At 38.1% G+C, this 22,273-nt stretch overlaps 2 protein-coding genes across 3 annotated transcripts; one reads left to right on the forward strand and one right to left on the reverse strand.

Moving 5' to 3' along the window:
- Positions 1-311: 311 nt before the first annotated feature.
- On the forward strand, positions 312-12,792 carry LOC113538873 (gamma-aminobutyric acid receptor subunit rho-1). The gene is made up of 10 exons (XM_026934293.3): positions 312-524; positions 3,344-3,394; positions 3,821-3,927; positions 5,047-5,114; positions 6,267-6,490; positions 7,371-7,453; positions 8,756-8,896; positions 8,974-9,126; positions 9,708-9,904; positions 10,264-12,792. The coding sequence occupies exons 1-10, from the start codon at positions 409-411 to the stop codon at positions 10,558-10,560; spliced, it is 1,437 nt and encodes a 478-aa protein (XP_026790094.2). The 5' UTR covers positions 312-408; the 3' UTR covers positions 10,561-12,792.
- A 1,433-nt stretch (positions 12,793-14,225) lies between these two features.
- On the reverse strand, positions 14,226-20,409 carry fam98b (family with sequence similarity 98 member B). Of its 2 annotated transcripts, none has more exons than XM_026933748.3 (8): positions 20,102-20,409; positions 19,460-19,605; positions 19,204-19,314; positions 18,945-19,123; positions 18,625-18,705; positions 17,918-18,034; positions 16,542-16,709; positions 14,226-15,690 (listed from the first exon to the last, which is right to left on the reverse strand). In XM_026933748.3, the coding sequence occupies exons 1-8, from the start codon at positions 20,137-20,139 to the stop codon at positions 15,310-15,312; spliced, it is 1,221 nt and encodes a 406-aa protein (XP_026789549.3). In that variant the 5' UTR covers positions 20,140-20,409; the 3' UTR covers positions 14,226-15,309. The 2 variants fall into 2 exon arrangements, with proteins under 2 accessions (XP_026789549.3, XP_026789548.3); XM_026933747.3 differs by having other exon boundaries at positions 19,204-19,317; positions 20,102-20,401.
- Between the last annotated feature and the right edge of the window lie 1,864 nt (positions 20,410-22,273).

Consider the following 22,273-nt stretch of genomic DNA (forward strand, 5'->3'; position numbering starts at 1 on the left):
ATCCTGATTATAAAATTCAAGAGAAATTCAAGAGAAGAAAAAAAAGGGGGGGGGGGGGGGGTGTTAACATCTCCGGGTCTGTACATCTGTGCAGGATCTTTTCCATCCTCATGACTGACCTCACAGTAAAATGCAGAACACTGGATCATTAGGAGAATTGGTTCTGGGTGGTGCGGAGTGAGCGCAACACATCCACCACTGGAGGGATCAAATCTGTGCCATCTGACGCTCAGGGATTTATGGGTTAGTGAAAATTGCTTTTCCCGGTGGGGAGATTAAGAACTGAGTGGTGTTTACAGTGAGGGCTGAGCTGTGTGTTCTTCCTTGGCTCCTGTGCTAAAAGAGAATGTCCTTGGCTGTGTGTTCAGGACCAGTGTGTAGAATCTGACTGGATGTGACTGGAGGACTATGTGCACTATGCAGATAGATGCTGTAATTGTGCTGATCTATATCTGTTTAATGGGTGCTGCTGGGAAGTCAGTCCACCAGAGGGGTTATAAACCCGAGGCCTACAAGCAAAGCAGGTAAAGATGCCGTTTGCTCAGTAAAATTCTGCGTGCATGCAAAAGTCTTCTTCGTTTGCAGTAACTTTAGTGAGTGGTTTAGTGTCATTTGTTTCAAATGTACAATTTTTCCTGTACTTTTCCTCTATGTGTTAAGTGTAAAAGTGAGATTTTATAGTTTTGAAATTGGCAACTGTACTGATGTCTGACACATAATTCAGATTTAGCTGATAGATAGTCTGATAGTCTGAACTTTAGCCTTCTCCATGCTATACATTATGAAATACATTTCTTAATGGTAGTAAAGGTTTTATAAAAATATTATTTTCTCCCAATTGGCTAGAATTAGTTTGCTTAAATTTGATGTTAAACTGAAACAATTCAAGGGAAAAATATGGAAAGCAATATTGCTAATACATTTTTTGTTTGTTTGTTTTTACAAAGCAAGTTTGATAGAAATACGTTTGATAGGACATCACAGTGGGTAGTATTTCCACCTCAGGTCCATGGTCCCTGATTTGATCCTGAGCTCAGGCCCAGGTTGCTGTCATTTAGTGTTCTCCCTATATTTTGCATGGATTTCCTATGGGTTCTCTGTTTTCCTCCTACCTCCTAAAATATTCAGGTAGATGGAGGGCCTATGCTAAAAGTGCCCTGGGATATGCTCCAGAACTACTGCAACCCAGTTCATGTGGTTACTGAAGATGAATGAGTGTTCATGAACTGTCACAGGTTAAATTGCTCCAAACAACCAAGTTAATTAAGTTGACTTGAAGTGGGAGTTTGTGTCTTTGGAAAGCATTCAGAAACCTGATACATAGGGTGTACAATGTAATGTAATAAGACACTTGACTAAAACACCTTCTACACTGAAAAAAAACAACAACTGAATATTGTTCAACTTATCTAATACTTCTCATTGTGAGTTTACGATTAGAGGATTAATTTTCAAGCTTGAAAGGAGTGAAAAAAGTCTAGAAACAGGCTTAATAATCTTATATTTGCTTTATCTTAATCTCCTAATGAGAAATATTAGATCAATTTACCTATTTTCAAAATACTTTCACTTGTTAAGATTTTTCAGTGTATATACAATATAATGGCATACTAAAGTCCTGGCATATGACCAAGACAACAAAATTCTGAAAGGGCTGTAAATTGCAATAACCAGAAACACTCAAATGTTCCACTCAAATTTCCATTCATTAGTAACACATTATATACATGATGGCAACAATATTTAACCTGATATGCAGTATCACTTACTTCACCTTTATGTCATTTTAACATCGGAATTTGTTATATGCTGTATATATTGTTATATAAGGTGTTATATGTGGTAGATTTCTTAATAGTATATGAGAAATCTTCCATCACAAGAGTAATACTCAGAGACACACAGCCTCCCAATGTGGCTATATATGGTTATATAGATATATGGTTCACTTCGACTCAGCTTGTTGAGAATGGTTTATGGTTTATTATACACACACACACACGCACACACTACAGCTTTAAAAAAAAAAGTATTTATTTCAAACTGAGTATTCCAGATAAAGACATAATTAAAAACATGCACCCTTGTGAATTTGTGTATATAAGTCAGTGCAAGTCAGGAGTGGATTGGACAGACCTCCGAGCCAAGAGGATTAGTAACCAGCTGCTGAGTTGGACAGAAGGGAAAAGCAGCCGTTACCACAGCACTCTCCCTTTCTCCCAAACAGCAACACCCTGCCTTTGTCATGGCAGATTATATCAAATATCGCTTTACACCTTGGCAGTCCGCTGCCTGATAATCTATCAGTCAGTACATATTTTGCTTTTGTTCCTTCAGTAATCCATTTAAGGCATTCAAATTCATTTACTGTGACCTATTTAATATTATGCATGCAAGGCTTACTGTGCATAAACAGCAAATTCATATGTGATGCTCAAATAACAGTGCAATAACTTCTGTCATAGAGATGGAAAAAGAACAAAAAGCTAAAATGCATAAAAAATATATATATAAATTCTTCCCAATACTGGAAAATCCCTGTGCACAAGTAGTTAGCCTAACAAATTGTCAAGAAGGCACTGCAGTTCATTCTGCTGTGGTTTATTAGTACTTATACCACAGTGCTAATGAATTCTTGATTATAATTGGTCAGAAGGTGTTATTTAATTTTCTATAACAGCAGCTCAGATGGTACTTCAGGCTACACAGCAAATCACAGGTTTATAATATTGTGCTCATACTAATACATGATCATTTATATAGTTAATAAATTACACAGGGACCTGTAAAGTGGATGCTTCATATAAACAGATATAAAAATCATGTGTATTCATTGATATGGTAAAGTTTTCTGTGAGGATGTTTATTTAGAATTTTTGGAAGAAGTCTCCAGTGTCAGCACTTTGTAACAATCAGAGGTAGAGCTGATCCTTTAAGTTTTCTGACATGGGAAAGTTTTCATGACAAAGATCTTTGTGGTTTCTCTGTAACATGACAAGCTACTTGTGATTTGATTTATTATGTTCAAGAGAAAGAATCAAAGGGAGGCTGCTGAGAGAATGACTGTTTATAACTTATGTGATAACAGGAACGTGTTTCACGGACATACCACATTATATTTAATTACATTATATGTAATTAAAAATGAATAAAAATTATGAGGGGCGGTTCTTTAATTAATAAAAAAATTGCTGTGGTATAAGAGGAATTAAACTTTTCAGTGCTGTTATTGGAAAATAAACTTCATTATTTATTGTTTTCCTAACAAATGATTAGTGTGCCCAACCATATTTTACAAAGTGTTATTGAAATATGACCTGTGACCTGATTCCTTCTCGTGTAGGTCCCGGAGGGAACTAGAAGTGGTAGATGGAGGAACTCACAAGTCTGGCAGGTCTGAAGATTTTGCTCCATTTTATTTGAAGTTGAACTTCTAGTGAATAAGTCGAGCTGGAAACAGAGCTGCCTCAATTATTGTTTAAAGCAAACATGATCGGTATTAGAACTTTACAGTTTTGCTTTACATGTTTGCATAGTGAGTCATTAAATTTATCTGTATATAAATATCTGGGGAGAGTTTCACATCTGACACATTGATTGCTATTAGTTCCCCACCAAAATCACTAAATGTTTAAGGGAAGAACTGGTATGTTTAATGTGTTAACTGTTAAGCTGTGATGAGCCCATTTCAGAGGATTACTTTTAATACTAAACAAGATTAAATGTACTGTAGATTATTTTAGTTACTGATATAATTGTAAATTGCTGAATAATTTTGTTAAATTAAAAATGGTTAAATTACTTTTAATCACTGAAACAGTCCAATCTTCAGAAGAAGTCCAGATCTAACAAAGTCTCCTGTGACAAAATCGGAACAATTATTAAGGATAGAAGACCACGACTTTACAATGAGGCCAGCATTTGGAGGTAAGTCTCCAATATTCTTATCAGCTAAAATATTTTTCTGAATTCTAGGTCAGATGCATCATGATTCGTGTAAGTTGGTAATACAAATAAATAAAAATAGAGGCCTACCAGGGGGACTCAGTAGGCTAAGGCCTACTAAGGGGACTAAATTTCAAATCCCGGGTACATATATAGAATGAAACTACTATGCAGTCATGTGAAATAGCTGCAAACATGCAAGCAAATTACAAATGAAAATTCAACAAGATGTATCTGAAGAAGTCATAGCCATGACTATTGCCTGAGAATGTGAAATGTTCATGCTAACCTCCTTAATCCTCAAGGAGAGCCACTGTATTAGGTCACATGACCAGACTCTGACAGAATGAATATACTGACACAAGGCCAATATCCTGTGGTAATATTTGAATATGCTCAGGCTGAACATGACTGCATGATTTGTTTGTGGTTGAATGGTCAGTTTACAGGGATTTAATGTGATTTCCTGGTGAACAGGATTATAAAACCTTTGTATGCATAGAAACTCTCAGTATTTTGCAATGAAAGCAGAAACTGTAAGATATTAGCATAACCTAAAAAAAGGTTATCATACAAGGATCAACACAACAATGATTATAAATGGCAGTGACATTACTGATGTTCAAAAAATACAAGATACATGTACTTAATGTGATGAGGACAGTGACTACACTGTCATTGTCATCACACTGTAAATGATCTCCTTTGCCGGGTTTAGCTACTGCTATATCACGTCATCTGATGACGGCTTTAAAATGACCTAGTGAAGGCAAAACAGAGACCTGGTCACAAGCCAGATGTGAGAACTTTGATCCACTGTGACCTAAATGTAGTTTGTCTATTATGGGAAATTATTTTGAGGCTAAAACTAAAATAGGGCAAATTCCTGTGCACCATGAACACCATCAAATCCTGATGGATTGATGAAACGCTTTTCTTTACACAATTGTAAAGAACACATGTAGTCAAGTGCCGAACATTTGTAAGCCTAGAGTGAATACAAATATATCAAAATATATTATAATGAATATAATAATGGATCCTCTGAAAGAGAGAATGTAATTCTTGCTGTGCTTATTCACTATAATTATGCACTTACAGGACCTCCTATACCAGTAGGGGTAGATGTTCAGGTTGAGAGCCTTGACACTATCTCTGAGGTTGATATGGTGAGTACTTATCTATAAATTAAATTAGTTATAATATATGAGTACGTGTAAATGACATGACAAATGCATGGTAAGATTTTGTTTGGTGTACATTGTCTGGAGACATACCTGCATATATGGACATAAGGCATGGACAATAAAACATGACTTCCGAAGTGCTGCTTAAAATAGTCTCAAAATCCTAAAATACTCAACCATAAAATAGACTTATACATTTTTTTTGTTGATTCTAATGTACAAAAATCAAAATAACATAGGAGCATCTCCACACTTTAGCATTCATATAAATGCCAGGACCTATGAATATACATGAATATGCTAGTAAACTAGTCAGATAGAGTTGAAAAATTCAGTGTTGGTTTATATCTTGAGTCTCAATTCTTGAGGCTGTAAATCATGTTCTCAGCTAAACCTGTCAAAATATCTCACAAGTTAGCTAGCTAGCTAGCTTAGCATGCATGTTCTGTGGCTAAATTATTTTTTTTGGAGGGGATGGGGGGTGGTAGTGTTGAGCTACATCATTCTCTCACCATCCTCTAATCCTCTAATCTCTAGGTCTGGAGACAGTATTCATTTTAAATAGAAATGGGACTTGGGTGTTTTGTTAGAAAAGTTGATATACACCAGTCTATACAATTGGAATCATCTGTCCAACAGGAACCATGTAAAAATCATGTTTTTGGGTTCAGGGGTACAATCCTTACAATGTACTAAACTTCTTTAACTGAATTTATTGTGTAGCTGTTATGAAAAGCTCCACCAAAGGCAGATAGTAAACAGATGTTTGACAAACCTGCAGTAATTTCTCAGTAGATGCTCATACAAACATGCAGACCTATAGAATGGTCTCTATTTTCATGAGACTAGTCAACGGGAAAAATTGGACAGATGTAATAAGGGTGCAGTATGGAAGAGAAGATTAACAGAAAATGGAATAAGCATTTAAAAATCCGTCTTGATTAGTAGTGTGACTAGTCAACCCATTTGCCAGAGTGGCATAATGTAAAAGTTATCACTTCTTGAATATCTTAGCATAAAAAAGCATAACTTATTGTGTGTAAATGTGATGAACGTAATTACCAGTCATACATGTAAGTTATCAATCCCATATCACCAAACTGTGGTGCAGAAAGCTGTATTTTTATGTCCCAGGACTTCACTATGACACTGTATCTGAGACATTATTGGAAGGACGAGCGCCTGGCCTTTCCAAGCACCAACAACCAGAGCATGACCTTTGACAGTAGGCTGGTGAAGAAGATTTGGGTGCCTGACATGTTCTTTGTTCACTCGAAAAGATCTTTCATCCATGACACTACCACGGACAATGTGATGCTGCGGGTTTATCCTGACGGAAATGTGCTCTACAGTTTACGGTACAATTGCTTCAACCAAAACATATCTAAGACAAGTGGATTTTTGGGATTATTGTTATTATTAATATCATAACGAATGTCATTTTGTTGACATAGTTTGTTTAGATTTATATTAGCAAGCAAAGAGAGTCGCTATGGCAGTTTTGAGGTTTTTTGCCTTGCTCAGGGCAGAGCAGCAGGAGGAAGGGATCAGCTGGAGAGCAAACAACTATGTCCAAATGTTCCTGCCTTCAGGCCACTGCTGTCCACAATACACCACTTTTAGTTAAATTTAGAACATTCCACTCAATACTGAACTCATGGACCTCGGATCGTGCCGCAAGGGACAGCATCACTGAGCAATCGCCTCTCCTCTCCTCATGCTCACACTCAGTTTAGTGTAACCTACGGGCTACACTACACTTATGTGATGTTTAGGGATTTGAGTTAGTTTCTTAAAGCCTGCAGCAAAAGGGACACATGGCATGCATGAAGAGAAACACTAACCATTTATGTCTTCCATATGCCTCTCTCATGGATTATTAAACTAATAAACCTCATTAAAATAAATAGGCACAATCTAATTGACATTACATGAAATAGATGTAATTAATTTCATATTAACATGTAGTACCCCATTTATAGGGTGAAAATGTGAACCCAATTAAAAAAATTATATATTTATCAGCAAATACTGAGAAACATTTGGTGTGTTGCATTCAACAGCATATTTTCAAAAAGCATTGTAAATTGTTGACTAATCCTAAGATTACATTGTGGGTGACAGTGAATATTACCTATGAATTTAACATCAAGAATACTTTTGCAAGACTGTGCCATTTTAATTGGATGAAACTGTCAAGGTAATGGGATTAAATTATTATGTCATTGTGTTTTGCAGAGTAACAGTCACTGCCATGTGCAATATGGACCTCAGTCGTTTCCCCCTGGACACACAGACCTGCTCACTTGAGATAGAGAGCTGTATGTACATGTGAAAAAAAAAATCTATTTATTGAATCATTATTGTGAAATAATGTATAGAAAACTTATAGCTTTCTCTTATTATTTCTCTTATTATTCACTGGCTGGTGAACATACTATACTCTGTGTTGCCAGTTGATTAGGTACAGCTCCTTCCTTGCCATAAACTATACATTCAAACAACTAATACATCACCTGATTGAGCACTGGAATGGGCTGAATCAGTGACCTTAGTGACTTTGGATGTGGCATTAGGTGTGGCTGAAAAATCCAGATTAGTGTGACCATCAACCTGGTAGAATATCTTGGCTGGTAAGTTGGTAGAAAGAAAAGAGTTTCTGAATTATTGTTAGTAATGCTACATTGTAATAACACAACAGTAAGGCAATTAGAAAATCTCAATCATTTATTGATCAGTTTAGTCTTGTAATAAGGAAGCAGGAAAATAACTTACCACCTGTCAAAGACAGTTTATCAGCTTGACTAGTTTGGTCTGTATTTTGGCAGCTGGTGGCTGGACAGACTAAGATGGATTTTTCAGCAGGATTGCCTATTCTGGCATCTCACATACTGGCCACAACCAGGGAAACCACATCTAAATTCAACACTCATCTGCAGAATGTCACCTTAAGAATAGGCTGAAGACCATGTTGGGTCCCACTGTTGCTAGCACTGACCAAAGGAAACTGGAAAACAGTTGCCTGGAGGGATGAATCCAGTTTACACTTTAATCATGCTGACGAAGGACTCATTAGACATTTTGTGCAAAATGAGTCCATGGGGTCATCCATGTGTGAGGTGAGGAGTGCAGAATATTTTACTGCCACACATCAGTTCCTGTGATACACACTGAAGAACATCGAAATGATATAGTGTATTGAAACATCATTGCTGATCAAGTACATCTCTTCATGACTATAGATCATCTACATTTCCAGCATGGTACTGTATGTACCATTAATGAAAGGTTACAGGAACAACTCAACATGTTGTCATTGCTTTAATAGCCTGCACAGTCCCTGAATCTCAACCTTATCAAATACCTTTGGGATGAGGTGGAAAGAGTGGCTTGCAGCAAGTCTATTCTTCATGCTATATGGTTATCTACGCAAAGAATCCAGAAACTTGTGCTGTTCTGAAGGCCAAAGGAGGAACAATATGCTTCTAGATAGGTGTACCTAATAAACTGGCAACTCACTGGACAAGCAAAGCAAAAATGCCAAGAAAAGTAGTGAGCAAGGAATCCTCTATAGAATGACTGACATGTACTGCAAAATATAATATATTGTATTACCATTGTAGATGCATACACTGATGATGACCTCATGTTGTACTGGAAGAAAGGAAATGAGTCTTTGAACACAGATGACAGGATCTCGCTGTCCCAGTTTCTCATCCAAAAGTTTCACACAACTACAAAGCTGGCTTTCTACAGCAGCACGGGTAATCCATCATATTTTGTTACTATTACAACACTACTTAAAAGCTGGTACCCATTATGTTACTAAACTGTTTTACAGGCTGGTACAATAGGCTGTACATCCACTTCACCCTCCGGCGCCACATCTTCTTCTTTCTGCTGCAGACGTATTTCCCTGCCACGCTTATGGTCATGTTGTCCTGGGTGTCCTTCTGGATCGATCGCAGGGCTGTGCCTGCTAGAGTACCTTTAGGTTAGTTCACAAGGACACGTTCCTACCTAAACCTAACAGAGTACAGTAAAACAGCTCACATTTCCAAAAACGGTTTTCATTTGGAGTACTTATTAATGCTGCATTAGGTAACTTTTTTTAATGTAAAAAAGAAGTAGCATTATTGAATCAATTGGGAAAAAATACACTACAACAATATGTTCTTGCACTGAACAGCCAAAAAATATTCCTGACTCACAATGTTGAATCTTTACTTGGACAGTCACATTCAACATGCATGTATATTGACTTGTCGCTTGGAATCATCCAGCTCAGTACAGACTTTTCAGCTCTCTAAAAGTTATGTACTGCTGCTTTAATGGTGCAAATTGTTTTGCTTCCAGACATACAGTAATAATACAATTTCAGAGTTATTTGAAATTCATAGTATTACCATTAAGCGGATCGAGTTAGTCACTTCATTTGAGGCTGTTTACATTTTTTTTCTGTAAGAAATCTCACATCTCTACTATAGGATACAAAAAGAAGCTTCTTGTAAAATCATACAGCTCATACCTCCCTAAGATCACACTGTCCTCATACAGCTGTTTACTGTTACTCAGGTATCACTACGGTTCTTACAATGTCCACCATCATCACTGGCGTCAATGCCTCCATGCCACGTGTGTCCTACATCAAAGCAGTGGACATCTACCTGTGGGTCAGCTTTGTGTTTGTGTTCCTCTCTGTTATTGAGTATGCAGCTGTCAACTACCTGACCACCGTGCAGGAGCGCACAGAGAGGAAGCTCCGAGAGCAAGTGAGTGTACACACAGTAACACACTTTATGGCACAAAAAAAAATTTTAAACCAGCAATATTAATTCATTTTTGATACATTAGCTTTTTAATGACAGGCAGAATATCAACCCCTTGACTAAATCCATTTTGCACATACAGGAATGATACAAATGATAGCATGCTCAGTCCATTGTAAAACATTAGCGCTCTTATTGACTGAGTGATTTTACTCTATAAAAATTATTATTTAACTCATAGGTCCCATTATGCAATGTTGCATTTCAGAAATGTTTCACAGAGATATTCCTATAATTAAAAAGGTATGAGTCAGCTCCATTCACCAATTACTATTCATCCTGTTAATGCTCTGACTCTTTAGTTACCCTGCACATGTGGTATAGCTCACCCAGATGAGGACATGATGGTGACTGCTGCCTATAGTGATGTGGACCAAAGCACCACAGGGAACTATGGGATGCCAGTGAGCGAAGTGAGACAGGAGAGGATCTTTGCTCAGTTTGCGTTAGCAGACAATCAGACCACCAGTCAGGTGAGGAGCATAAGAAGCTACGTCAACATCTGGATAGATACTCACGCCATAGACAAGTACTCAAGGGTGATTTTTCCTGGAGCGTACACCCTCTTCAACATCATCTACTGGTCCATCTACTCCTAACAAACCACCAAGCTACAGGACCCGAGTGGTCTGAACTATCAAAGGCTGGGATAGACTTTGTAGAGGTGCAATAAATATTCACCAGAAGAACAAGAAGTTAACAACAGGGATGAAAAAGGTATCGCTTGATCCATTTGCACTTTTTTCAAAATGCAGTTTTTGTCTTGGAATTTTTACAACAGTTTCGAAACCTTTCAAATAATTATGTTGACAGACAACATTTTGACAGAAAGTATCTTAGTTCTTTACTTCATTTGGTTTCTGGTGCTGTAGGCAACCTTTGGATGAGAATATCAAGAAGATTGTTGAAAACACCCAAACCTGTATGCATTATAGGATTTCAGATAACGAAGATCAGGGTTCTTAAATATTTTGTAGCCAGGGACCCCTTTAACTATAAAATTAATTCCACAGACTTCATCATTCCATATTGATTTTATGAACATTAATAAATAGACAAAATATTAATGCATTAATTGCATTAATATAAATAGATTCGTAGAGTTTTCCATACCTGAACTTTACACTAACAAAACACATTACATTCATGTATATTTATAGGCTTCTCGTTTTTGAGTTATTGAGGTTTGATTAAACCCATTCAATTATAATTACCATTCAAACAGGCTAATAACTATAAGAACTCAATAATTAATGGTAACTTTGATAACGATTAATTGTGATTTTCTCCACTGTAACTAAATTATATATAAAAAAAACTGGATTCCCCTGGGTGTCCTTGGAGCCCATTTTGAGAACCACTGCTGTAGACAATCTGAAGACAATGGACTGGGTTTAGAAAACAATACACTCATGCAGACATCATGTTCCTTGTACTTAATTATATATTTCTTCTAATATTCTTCTGAATGCTTTGGATTCTTAATCCACTGCAGCTTAGATTTATCTTCCAATTCGAACACTATGAACACCATGTACCACAAAGGTTAAGGCTTTATGGTTTATTTGGATTGCCAGAGTGTTCAGAAACAGAAAGAAACCTGGAAGCCTGAAACCTGAAATAACGCCATGAGGTTGTCAATAATACATTTTAATGTCTGCAACACTTCAGCATGTTTTGACGTATGCACCACTGTAAATTCTTTAAATAGCTGGTGCTGGAAGGAAATATGCTCAGTTAATGTTTGTGTAAATAACATGGTGGTCTTGACAACTGTAAATCCAGAGAAAATAAATTACGAGACTTTATTTTGTTGAAATACCGTTTTGTGAGGTCTAGCATAACTGTTTCTAAATTGAATGAAGTAGTTTGCATGATTTTTGTACTGCATATAAATATGAAAAAGTAGCTTGTTATTTATGTATCTAGCCATTTTATTATTATTCTATACCAAGCAAAATGTCAGAGGTTGGTCAGGTGGCATAATATAACCAAAATTTTTCCACTTGAGAACAGTTTACTATTGCAAATTTAGGACAGATGTATTTCTTGTGTGTTGTCTTTTAATCTTTTTTTTTTTTTTTTTATTTCTTGGTTAAAATTGTTGCTCTCACAAAAAATGAACTGACTCAATTTGCTGTGACATTTACACCAATTGTGAATATTGACATGATTTATGAGAAATGCAATAAACTTGTACATACTGCAGATTAAACCATTAAGCTGTGAATCTGAGGATGCTTTAATGTGGGACTTCCTCCACACAGAAGTGACCTGCAACATGCTGTTATTCATTTGGTAGCAACTTAGACAAAGTGTATAGCAAGAATTTGAATTTGAACACAACACTTTGAACACATTAACCACTGAGCCACTGCTGTCCGCATGGAGATGACTCAGTAAGCCTGCTGGAGATATGGACATTACTGTAACAGTGGACGGTCACAGTGAACAACTGTCAGCAAATCTGGGCTATTCCTCAAAATGTCCACTTTATAATTTGAGTGTATGCATACAATACCAAAACATTCTACTTTAAGATAACAAACTAGTCTTTTAGGTTTACTAAAAGTAATGATAAACCTGTTTTGCAAAAATAGAGAAAAGACAAACACAACTTTTGTGCAAATGATTGAAATGGTAATTTTATCATTGAAATTGTAGAATTAATTTGTTACTGGCAGCAGTGTTATGCCTCAATTTAAAAAGAAAAAATTTAATCTGAGCTGGGGTTTACATTATACACATCATTATTTATTCATCCCATTAATCATATCTCATACTGTAGGCTATGATTTTCACAATGTGTAAAGACCATTACAAACATGAAATAAGACAAAAAAAAAAAAAACTTTTACTCTGAACAATTATGAAGAATTGCTGAAAACATGAATTTATTGCCTGTTGTCTTTATTTTAGCTGACTTAGCAGCTGATCTGTTTTCTCTGCTTCATGTTCGAGATAAAGGTCTCAGATTAGTGGAAGAATATTATGCTTTATTCTGCCCATGCTTTAGGCATCGTGGATATCAGCAGTAATGACTTTGATGGTATTATATTGGAAGTTTAATGTGCAGAGTCTCTCACGTTCTCCCCGTGTCCACATGGGCTTCAACTGGATTCTCTGGCTTGCTACCATGTCCCAAAAACAGACCAATGGATGGATGGATAGATAGATAGATAGATACAACATGCACAAATACAAAATATAAAATATAAAAATAGTTAAATTAAATGTAGTAGTGCAGATATGGAACACAGTTGTAGATTTGACCAGATTTACATCAGTATTTACATAAGTACACTTGTGAAAAACTGGCAGTGAATAATGAATATGAAGAACCTTGAGAATGTAGAATATAATGACAGCAGTCTAAATGAGAGCGTTCTTGTAGTAGTGTAATGTGAAAGTGTAATCATCTGTCACACACAGGTGATCTGTTGTACAATGGTATTGTGAATGGTAAGAATGAACTCCTGTAACGTTCTGTGACAACGAATTAGAATGAGTCTTTTGGAGAATGAGCTCCGCTGACTATGTAGTGTCGTAGAGTAGGTGAGACGGATGGTCCATGATGGAGAGCAGTTTGTTCAGTGACCTCCTGTTCCTCACTGACTCAAACATCTCCAGTTTGTGTCCAATGATAGATCCAGCCTTGCGAATAAGCTTGTTAATCCTGCTGGTATCCCTGGCACTGACGCTGCCCCCCAGCAGACCACAGCACAGTAAATGGCACTCGCCACCACAGACTGGTAGAATCTCCAGCACCTTGTTACATACATTGAAAGATCTGAGCTTCCTCAGAAAGTAGAGATTGCTCATTCCCTTCTTGTACACAGCATCAGTGTAGGTCCTCCAGTCCAGTCTGTCATTTAAGTGGTGTCATTTAAGAGGTGTACTAGCTACATTACATTGTCCCTAGGTGTGAACGAGTGGGTGTATGTGTGTACGCATTGTGCCCTGCAATGGACTGGTGTCCCATTATTGCCTAATATTCCTGGGATAGGCTCTGGATCAACCGCGACCCTGACCAAGGTAAAACAGATACTGAAGATGAATGTTATGGCCATGCGACAATTAAAGGCTTTAGCTTTGGCAGAACAACAGATCTGATAAGTATCCTTTATTATTAAACGTACACTGCACTACATGAGTGGTATGAAATAAAGGGTACAGAATTCGTCATTTCATATCTAGTATTATTTATATTGAGTAGGGAGCCATTTGGGCTTCAGCCATAGGTCAGCTTCCAAAACTCTTACCGCCAAACAGAAGTTAGGACCAACTCTTTACATGTCCATGTACCTAAAGAAGCTTTTCTTGACACCTAACATAAATGCAGGTATAGTTTTGCTGGTGACTACACTCTTCAGGCCCGATGCTTGATGCCATTAGAACAAACTATTTTAAATGCTATAATCATAAAAACAGGGTTCTTTCAGACAGTATTAACAGTTTTATTTTAACTAATTGAGAGAAGTCCATGGCATAATACTTCGACCTACTAGAGATGGTTTTGTTGGAGCCCCTGTGTGTATGAAATAAGATAAAAACTATAAATTATTTTGATTGCTTGCCCACACAAATCTTCTACCAAAACTAGCAGAAGTCAGGCCACATTTCCATTTTTTTAATTTTTAAAAAAATCAACCAAAACCATCCAAAGCAAAGGAAAACACACAAAAGTTTATTAGTTTGATCTACTGCCAAAGTTGTTTCTTGACACCCCAGTATCTGTTATGCATGAGTTCATATCCTCACTTTTAATCACGTCACATTTTTCTTTGCCAGTAGTGTATTTAGGATACATCAGAAATAACCCATTCTACTGAATAAACTTAAGAGAAATTATATATATATATATATATATATAAAGGCATCAGCACCATTCTGCAAAAAATGTCATTTGCAGAGGTGCTAGATTATAGCAGCTTTATTTAGAAGTAATGTTGCACTTTTACTGCTGTCATGTCTTCATGATCCTAATCTAATATAACAGAATGCTAATCCCTAGGACCAATCGCACAAATCTGGTTACCAAACAAAATAAAAAGTGCACATAAATAATACAAAAGGTGATTTGAAAAGTGAATGTGCACCCGAAAACTAAACACTATAGTATTACAGACATGTTTCTCATTGTTCCTTGCCCATTCATCCAAGTCAATGCATCACATCTGAGTGATATAAATATGTTGATTCCTATTTCTGTCTCTGAGCACATTTTCAAGATAATTATAAAAACAACAGAAAATCTGTGGTGGCCACACAAAAGCAACTTAACACATTTAATCATATGCACTTTCATTTCAATTCTGTGCTTAGATTCTATCACAAAGGAAATACTGTTAACGCTGATAATAACCCCCCTTACCACCCCTTCCTCCCTGGTTTCGTCCTCCACCTCTATCTCGGCCCCATCCACCGCTTCCGTATCCACCACCTCTATGTCCGCCTCCTCCATATCCTCCACTCCCATGTCCATCTCTTCCATATCCACCACCATGTCCACCTCCTCCATATCCACCTCTATGTCCACCTCCTCCGTAACCACCTCCTCCATATCCACCACCTCCGTAGCCACCACCCCCACGTCCTCCACCTCCTCTGTATCCGCCTCCTCCTCTTCCGCCTCCGTCCTGTCGCTTCTGCCAAGGCGGCATCTCAGGGGGAGGAGCTTCAATCTCTGAGGGTCTTCCACCTCGATCAGGAACCCTTCCCATCAGCACCTGGGGATTAATGGGCAAACAAAAAATTCCTGAGCTAAGGAATGGTTAGGTTTATACTATTTACTGCTAAAATGGGAAATGTGAATTTCATCTAACAAAATAATGGTTCTTACAAATAGTAAACGCCAACTACAATTCATTTATGTTAGTTAATATTAACATTAACATTACAAAACATTACTGAATGTTTATAACATTCGCATAAGAGTTTATTCAGACTGTAAGAACTGAACAGTATATAAAACTGTATATAAAAGCATATATAAAACTGTGTGGCAGCAAGGGCTTGGTCAAGCGCTAGTTTGTGAATGGAATGAGCCTGCACCTCTGGGTGACTCTGGGTCACCATTTACTATCAAGTGATTTGTGTTTTAGTGAGCGGCGGAGGAGATAAAGGGGGGAGATGAGAGCCACACTGCGAAAGCTGATCTGTTTGCATGTGTAAAAATAAAAGAAAACATTGAAAAGACAGTGATGATGGGTCTCTGGTGGTCTAGCAGCTAAGGATCCCATGCTAAGGCTCCTGCGCTCACACCAGGAAGGGAACCAACCCAGCCACTGGGAATGTACTCTCAGTCTCAAGCTCGGATAAAATGGGAGGGTTGCATCAGGAAGGGCATCCGACATAAAACTTGTGCCAAATCAAACATACGGACCAAAGATCCGCTGTAGCGACCCTTAATGGGAGCAGCTGAAAGAATAACAACACTGAAAAGACAGTGACGCTGAATAAAGTAAGAGCAACCGCAAGCCTGCCTCCTGTTTCCACACTTCCATCTGAACCTACAATATATTATATTTGCACAAATATAACTAGGAGCTGGAGCTGCCATTATCTAATTTGCACTCACCTTGTTCACAGCGCAGGCAGTCCTCTCCCTGCAGGACTCACTGCTGGTTTTCACCACATTGCAGATATCTTCTCGTGCTGCCAGGAGGTGAGCAAGGCTTATTGATGACTTTAATGTCAGTGAGTGCCTCTTTGGCTGATAGGCCCTGGCCATCATGTCAGTTTTTGCCTGATGAAAAAGAATGAACGGAATTTACTTCCTTGATATATAATCTCTGATCACTTTATTAAGAACACCTGTTCACCTGTACATTTACGCAATTATCCAATCTGCCAATCACGTGGCAGCAGCACCATGCATAAAATCATGCAGATACAGGCATAGAGCTTCAGTTAATGTTCAGATTGAACATCAGAATGGGACAAAATGCAATCTCAGTGACTTTCACTACTGAGAGGTTTTTAGCTCCAGAAAGGCTAGGTTGAATATTTTTGAAACTGCTGATCTCCTGGGATTTTCATGCTTAACCGTCTCTAGAGTTTACACAGAATGGTGAAAAAAACTTCCTGTGAGCAAAAGTTCAGTGCGCTGAAATGCCTTGATGAGAGAGGTCAGAGGAGAATGGCCAGACTAGTTTGAGCAACTGTGGTTGTACAAGGTTTCACTCATGTCAGCCAAGAACAGGACTCTGAGGCTGCAGTGGGGAGAGGCTCACCAAAACTGGACAGTTGGCAATTGGGAAAAAACATCACCTGGTCTAATGAATTTGGATTTCTGCTGGGACATGCAGATGGTAGGTTCAGAATTTGGCATCAATGGCATGAATCCACGAACCCAACCCGCCTTGTGTCGACATTTCAGGTTGGTAGTTGTGGTGTCACGGCGTGGGGAGTGTTTTGTTGGCAAACACTGGGCCCGTAAAACCAATCAGGCATTATCTGAGTGCCACAGGCTATCTGAGTGTTGTTGCTGACATCTTATAATGGCTATTCCAGCATGATAGCGCATCGAGTCACAAAGACACATGTTGTCTCAAACTGGTTCCATGAACATGACAATGAGTTCAGTGTAGTACAATGGCCCACTGAACATTTCTGGGATGTGGTAAAATGGGAGAAACACAGCATGAATGTGCAGCTGACAAATCTGCAGCAATTATGTGATGCAAAGGAATGTTTTCAATACTATGTGGAATCCATGCCACAAAGAACCGAGGCTGTACTTTGAGCAAAGGGGCATCCCACTCAGTATTAGTATGGTGTTCCTAATAAAGTGGCCTGGTGAGTGTATACCTGATGTGCATTTCCAATGACTCTTAAATTGTCAGGGTAAAACTTTAACAGTTTTGTACTACATGACTGAGTGGTGCCAAAACACTCAAATCATTACACATTGAAACGTGACACAGAATGGCAGAAAGCTGCAGCTCCACGTGCCTTGGCTCTGTCTGACCAGCTGAAAGACTGCACAGTAACATCCAACCGTTTGATCAGCATGCGCCGACGACACTCATAGTCTGCCAAAAGAACACCATTTATCTTCTCCAGCTGTCTCTGAGGATAAAAAACAAGGCAATTATGAGAAATAACAATCCATAAAATGCAACCACTTACACTAGAGGTGTGCACATGACTGAAACCCACTGTTTCTGCAAAATTTCTGAGTAATCTCACCCATTCCCTCAGTTTATTAGTTTTAATTACATCTGCATATGTTACTTTCTAATTAATTTAGTTCACTCTCATCTCCAAACAATATACAGATTTACAGTAATTTAAACAACAGCCATTCTAACCAGGATAAAGCGTTACTGAAGATGAGTGAATGCAGTAATCACCTGTTCAATATACTCCCATGTTAATCAATATGGTCTTTCTTGGTCCTGCAAGCTTCATATCTGACCACCTGCTACTGCAACTTTTTTGTTGGGTCACACAGGATCCTAGTCCCAATGCACACCTCTAAGTTACACCATTAGGATTCTGCAAAATATCCACTATTCATACATATAATTTCTCTCTAAGACAATACAATGTCCATCTTGAAATATACATCTCACTGGTGTATTATTCTGAATTAATCTGCTTGTTGTAGTATGCAAGTCATTCACCCAGGGCAAATACCTTCCGTGTGAGATACTTACCCATTGCTCACTGTTAAGGGACTCCTTTAACACTGGTTTTCCAATGTGCTTCTCTGGAACTTTCTTCAGCAAAACCTTTACCTGAAGCAACATTTAAGGCAAGTCAGGAACAGTTAACAAACTGCAAATTAAAAAAAAATGATTAAAACTGCAAAATGCAAGGTTTCACTGTTTTCACATTCAAAACATAGATGCTGCCACCTCTGTGCATACTTTGAAGCTCTAAATTGTTTTATTGGATTAAAAAATTGTGACATTGTTACATTTTATGAGATAAAAATACATTATTCTTTAACGCGAGACATCTGCAGTAAACCGACCTCATTTTCTATAGATGAAAATAAGTCTCTTGTTTGCTGTTGGTCTGGCTCTGGGATTTTCAGCACTTTACAAACTGCTTGGAGGTCTTGAAGAGGCGAGATCTTTTTCTCAACCTTTCTGTCTTTAACCGTTTTGCTTGTTATAATCTGCATGGCCTGAAGTTCTGATACTAAAAACACTGCAAACACAACACTGTTCAGTAACAATCGTAACTCATTTAAGATTTAAGAATCACAGTATTACAGTGATAAAACTTACAAAGGATTTTCAGATGCTCCTTTTTGGTCTTCAGTTCCCCATCAAGCCCTTTGTATGGACAGGACAGCTCTTTCAACAGTTTGCTTAACTGAAGCTTTGCTTTTTCAGGATCTTCTGTAAAAACACAGCATGGATAAAATTAAAGGCCTTAAGGTTATACAGTTAGAACAAAGGCAAAAGACAAGAGCTATGGCTTATATCTTACTACACTAAATGCCTGTTGAAAGCATTATATAATAAAAACAGTAATAATTACCTGATATTTCTGGCATCTGATCCTTGGCTTCACAGTGTTGGTGAAGTTTTGATGATAACCATGTACACACATGTGCAAACTCCTGAGAGTTAAACCCTTGCTCGCATGCCACTGAAAGCGCCTTTTCATCAAGGGAACCATTGTAGCTGGGAAATAAACAGTATGGACAATAAACTCAACAACAGCAATAACTAAGACTCAAAAGTTCAAAAAGACAGTGCTGTTTCACTCTTTAGAAACCTGATTTCCCTCAGCAGTGTTCCATGTTCTAGCTACAGTAAAGCAGATGACACTTCCATGTGCATTCTGGGTAATCAGTCATGTATAAGCCAAGGCAATATCACTACCAAATACTGTCCTTATAGGTTTCTTTTCAAATAGTTTGAGGAGTCCTAAGCCAAAGTAGCTGATCACTAGGTGTTTTTCTCATAGGATTTGTATTTCTCGACTCCATATTTTAACTCTTTAAACAGTATTTTGCTGGTCTTAAACGCTATTATCACCTGTTTTTGTTATCATTGTCCGTTCCTCCTGCTCATGAGCTCCTCACACAGCACAGACTAATGCTCCTAGCTAGCGGTGCTAAGCTACCGTGCCAGCTACTCTACAGTAAAGGTTTATCAATGTATTTATCTTACTTACCCGACTTGATCAAGTCCATCAAGTATGTCGCTTTCCATTGCACACAATTAAAACCAATTAATGTACTTAAACAACCATAAAGGTAGGTGCGAAAGAGCGCAGTTCAGATTCAAGCGCGCAGCACACGTGTGCATCGATAATACTTCCGTAATGCAACACGAACCACGAACCACAGTTCCGCAAGCCGCTAGTTACTATGAGCTTTGTTCAGTTTAATATCAGCATTTTGTTCTCTCTTTTTTGGGTTCACTCTCACATTTATCTATCAAGCTGAATCAAATGATTCGGGGGGGGGGGGGGGGTTGTGTATGTGTGTGTGTGTGTGAGAGAGAGAGAGAGAGAGAGAGAGAAGAAGTGGGGGAGAGAGAGTGTGTGTGTGTGAGAGAGAGAGAGAGAGAGAGAGAGAGAGAGAAGAAGTGGGGGAGAGAGTGTGTGTGTGTGAGAGAGAGAGAGATAGAGAGAGAGAGAAGAAGTGTGTGAGAGAGAGTGTGTGAGAGAGAGAGAGCAAGAGGGAGAAGTGGGGGAGAGAGTGTGTGTGTTTGTGTGTGTGTGTAAGAGAGAGAGAGCGAGAGCAAGAGGGAGAAGAAGTGGGGTAGAGAGAGTGTGTGTGTGAGAGAGAGAGAGACAGAGAGAGGGAGAGGGAGAAGAAGTGGGGGAGAGAGAGTGTGTATGTGTGTGTGTGTGTGTGAGAGAGAGAGAGAGAGAGAGAGAGAGAGAGAGAGAGAGAGAGGGGGGGAGGGTGGGGGAGGGAGAGAGCTCATTAAATAATATAGAGTATTATATTTTTATTATATTATATCAGGTAAATGGGATCGTTTAACTTGGAGACACTTATTTTCTTGTCTGATAAGTGACAGTAACATGACTTACTTCATGTAACATCATAAACGGGATGTGGTAAGCACCAAACAGGAAGCTGACCCCAAAGATCTTGATATATGAAAACTGAAATATGCTTTGAAAAGGTTTTTCCCACCATAAGGTTATAAAATTGTCATGACTAATATATTCCACATACTTATGGCACATACATAAAATGCAGTACTGTAACAAAATAAGCATAAAGTTAGTTAAAAGCCATGCTTCTTTAGAAATATTATGATAGATATATGATAGAATTTTTTTCCTTAACCTGTAGATAGTCAACACTGTAAAGATTTCAGAAATGTATTATGTGTTGGTGTATTTTGTTTTATGGCAAGAAAGTGTAGACAATGTGGAAACTCAAAAACTCAGCAAATTTAATTTTATTCATAGGCCATAGAAGGCAAAATGAGTGACCCTATTCATTATACCTATTCATTTGAGAAAGATTATTACATTTATGTAATGTCTCCCAGAAACATAAAATCATAAAGACCATTAAATGATAGTGAATGAATATCACTTAGAATTATTCACTGATTAATTTTTAGTAACGGCTTTATCCTGGTCAGGGCTGCAGTGGATCTGGAGCCTATCCCAGGAAAAGTGGGTGTGAGTCCTGAATACACTCTGGATGGGACATCAGTGCACACACACAGGTAAAATGTTCAGATCAGTAGCTAGGTTCTGCTACTAACGACACTCATCAACCACTTTATTAGGAACACCTGTAGACCTGCTCATTCATACAATTATCTAATCAGCCAATTAAGTGTCAACTGTTCAATGCATAAAGCCATGCAGATACAGGCCAAGAGCTTCAGTTAATGTTCACATCAAGCATCAGAACAGGGAAAACTTTAACCGTGGCATGGTTGTTGGTGCCAGATGGTCTGGTTTGAGTATTTTACCAATTGCTGATCTTGTGAGTTTTCACATACAACACTGTCTAAAAATTACACAGAATGGTGAAAAAAAAACCATGAGAACGATAAGAGAGGTCAGAGGAGAATGGCCAGACTGATTCAAGCTGACAGAAAGGCTATGGTTGTAAATAAGCACTCTTTACAACCATGTTGAGCAGAAAAGCATCTCAGAAAGCACAACGCCTTAAGACCTTAAGGCAGATGGGCTACAACAGCAGAAGAGCACATCAGGATCCACCACCTGGTCTTTTTCCAATCTTCAAATGTCCAGTTTGCTGGGCCAGCTGTAGCCTCAGATTCCTGTTCTTACCTGACAGGAGTGGAACCTAATGTGGTTTTTCTGTTGTTGTAGTCCATTCGGCAACAAGGTTTGTTGTGCATT

Source organism: Pangasianodon hypophthalmus, chromosome 10, assembly GCF_027358585.1.
Source record: "Pangasianodon hypophthalmus isolate fPanHyp1 chromosome 10, fPanHyp1.pri, whole genome shotgun sequence".
Classification (NCBI taxonomy): domain Eukaryota; kingdom Metazoa; phylum Chordata; class Actinopteri; order Siluriformes; family Pangasiidae; genus Pangasianodon; species Pangasianodon hypophthalmus.

Excerpts from the sequence above, each read along its gene's own strand:
- LOC113538873 (XM_026934293.3), top strand. The coding sequence starts at position 409 with ATGTGCACTATGCAGATAGATGCTGTAATTGTGCTGATCTATATCTGT. Across the intron at positions 3,395-3,820 it reads GGAACTCACAAGTCTGGCAG|TCCAATCTTCAGAAGAAGTC; the intron begins GTCTGAAGATTT and ends TCACTGAAACAG. Across the intron at positions 7,454-8,755 it reads CTCACTTGAGATAGAGAGCT|ATGCATACACTGATGATGAC; the intron begins GTATGTACATGT and ends TTACCATTGTAG.
- fam98b (XM_026933747.3), bottom strand. The coding sequence starts at position 20,139 with ATGGAAAGCGACATACTTGATGGACTTGATCAAGTCGG. Across the intron at positions 19,606-20,101 it reads GATGGACTTGATCAAGTCGG|CTACAATGGTTCCCTTGATG; the intron begins GTAAGTAAGATA and ends TTTATTTCCCAG. Across the intron at positions 19,318-19,459 it reads TCAGATGCCAGAAATATCAG|AAGATCCTGAAAAAGCAAAG; the intron begins GTAATTATTACT and ends GTGTTTTTACAG.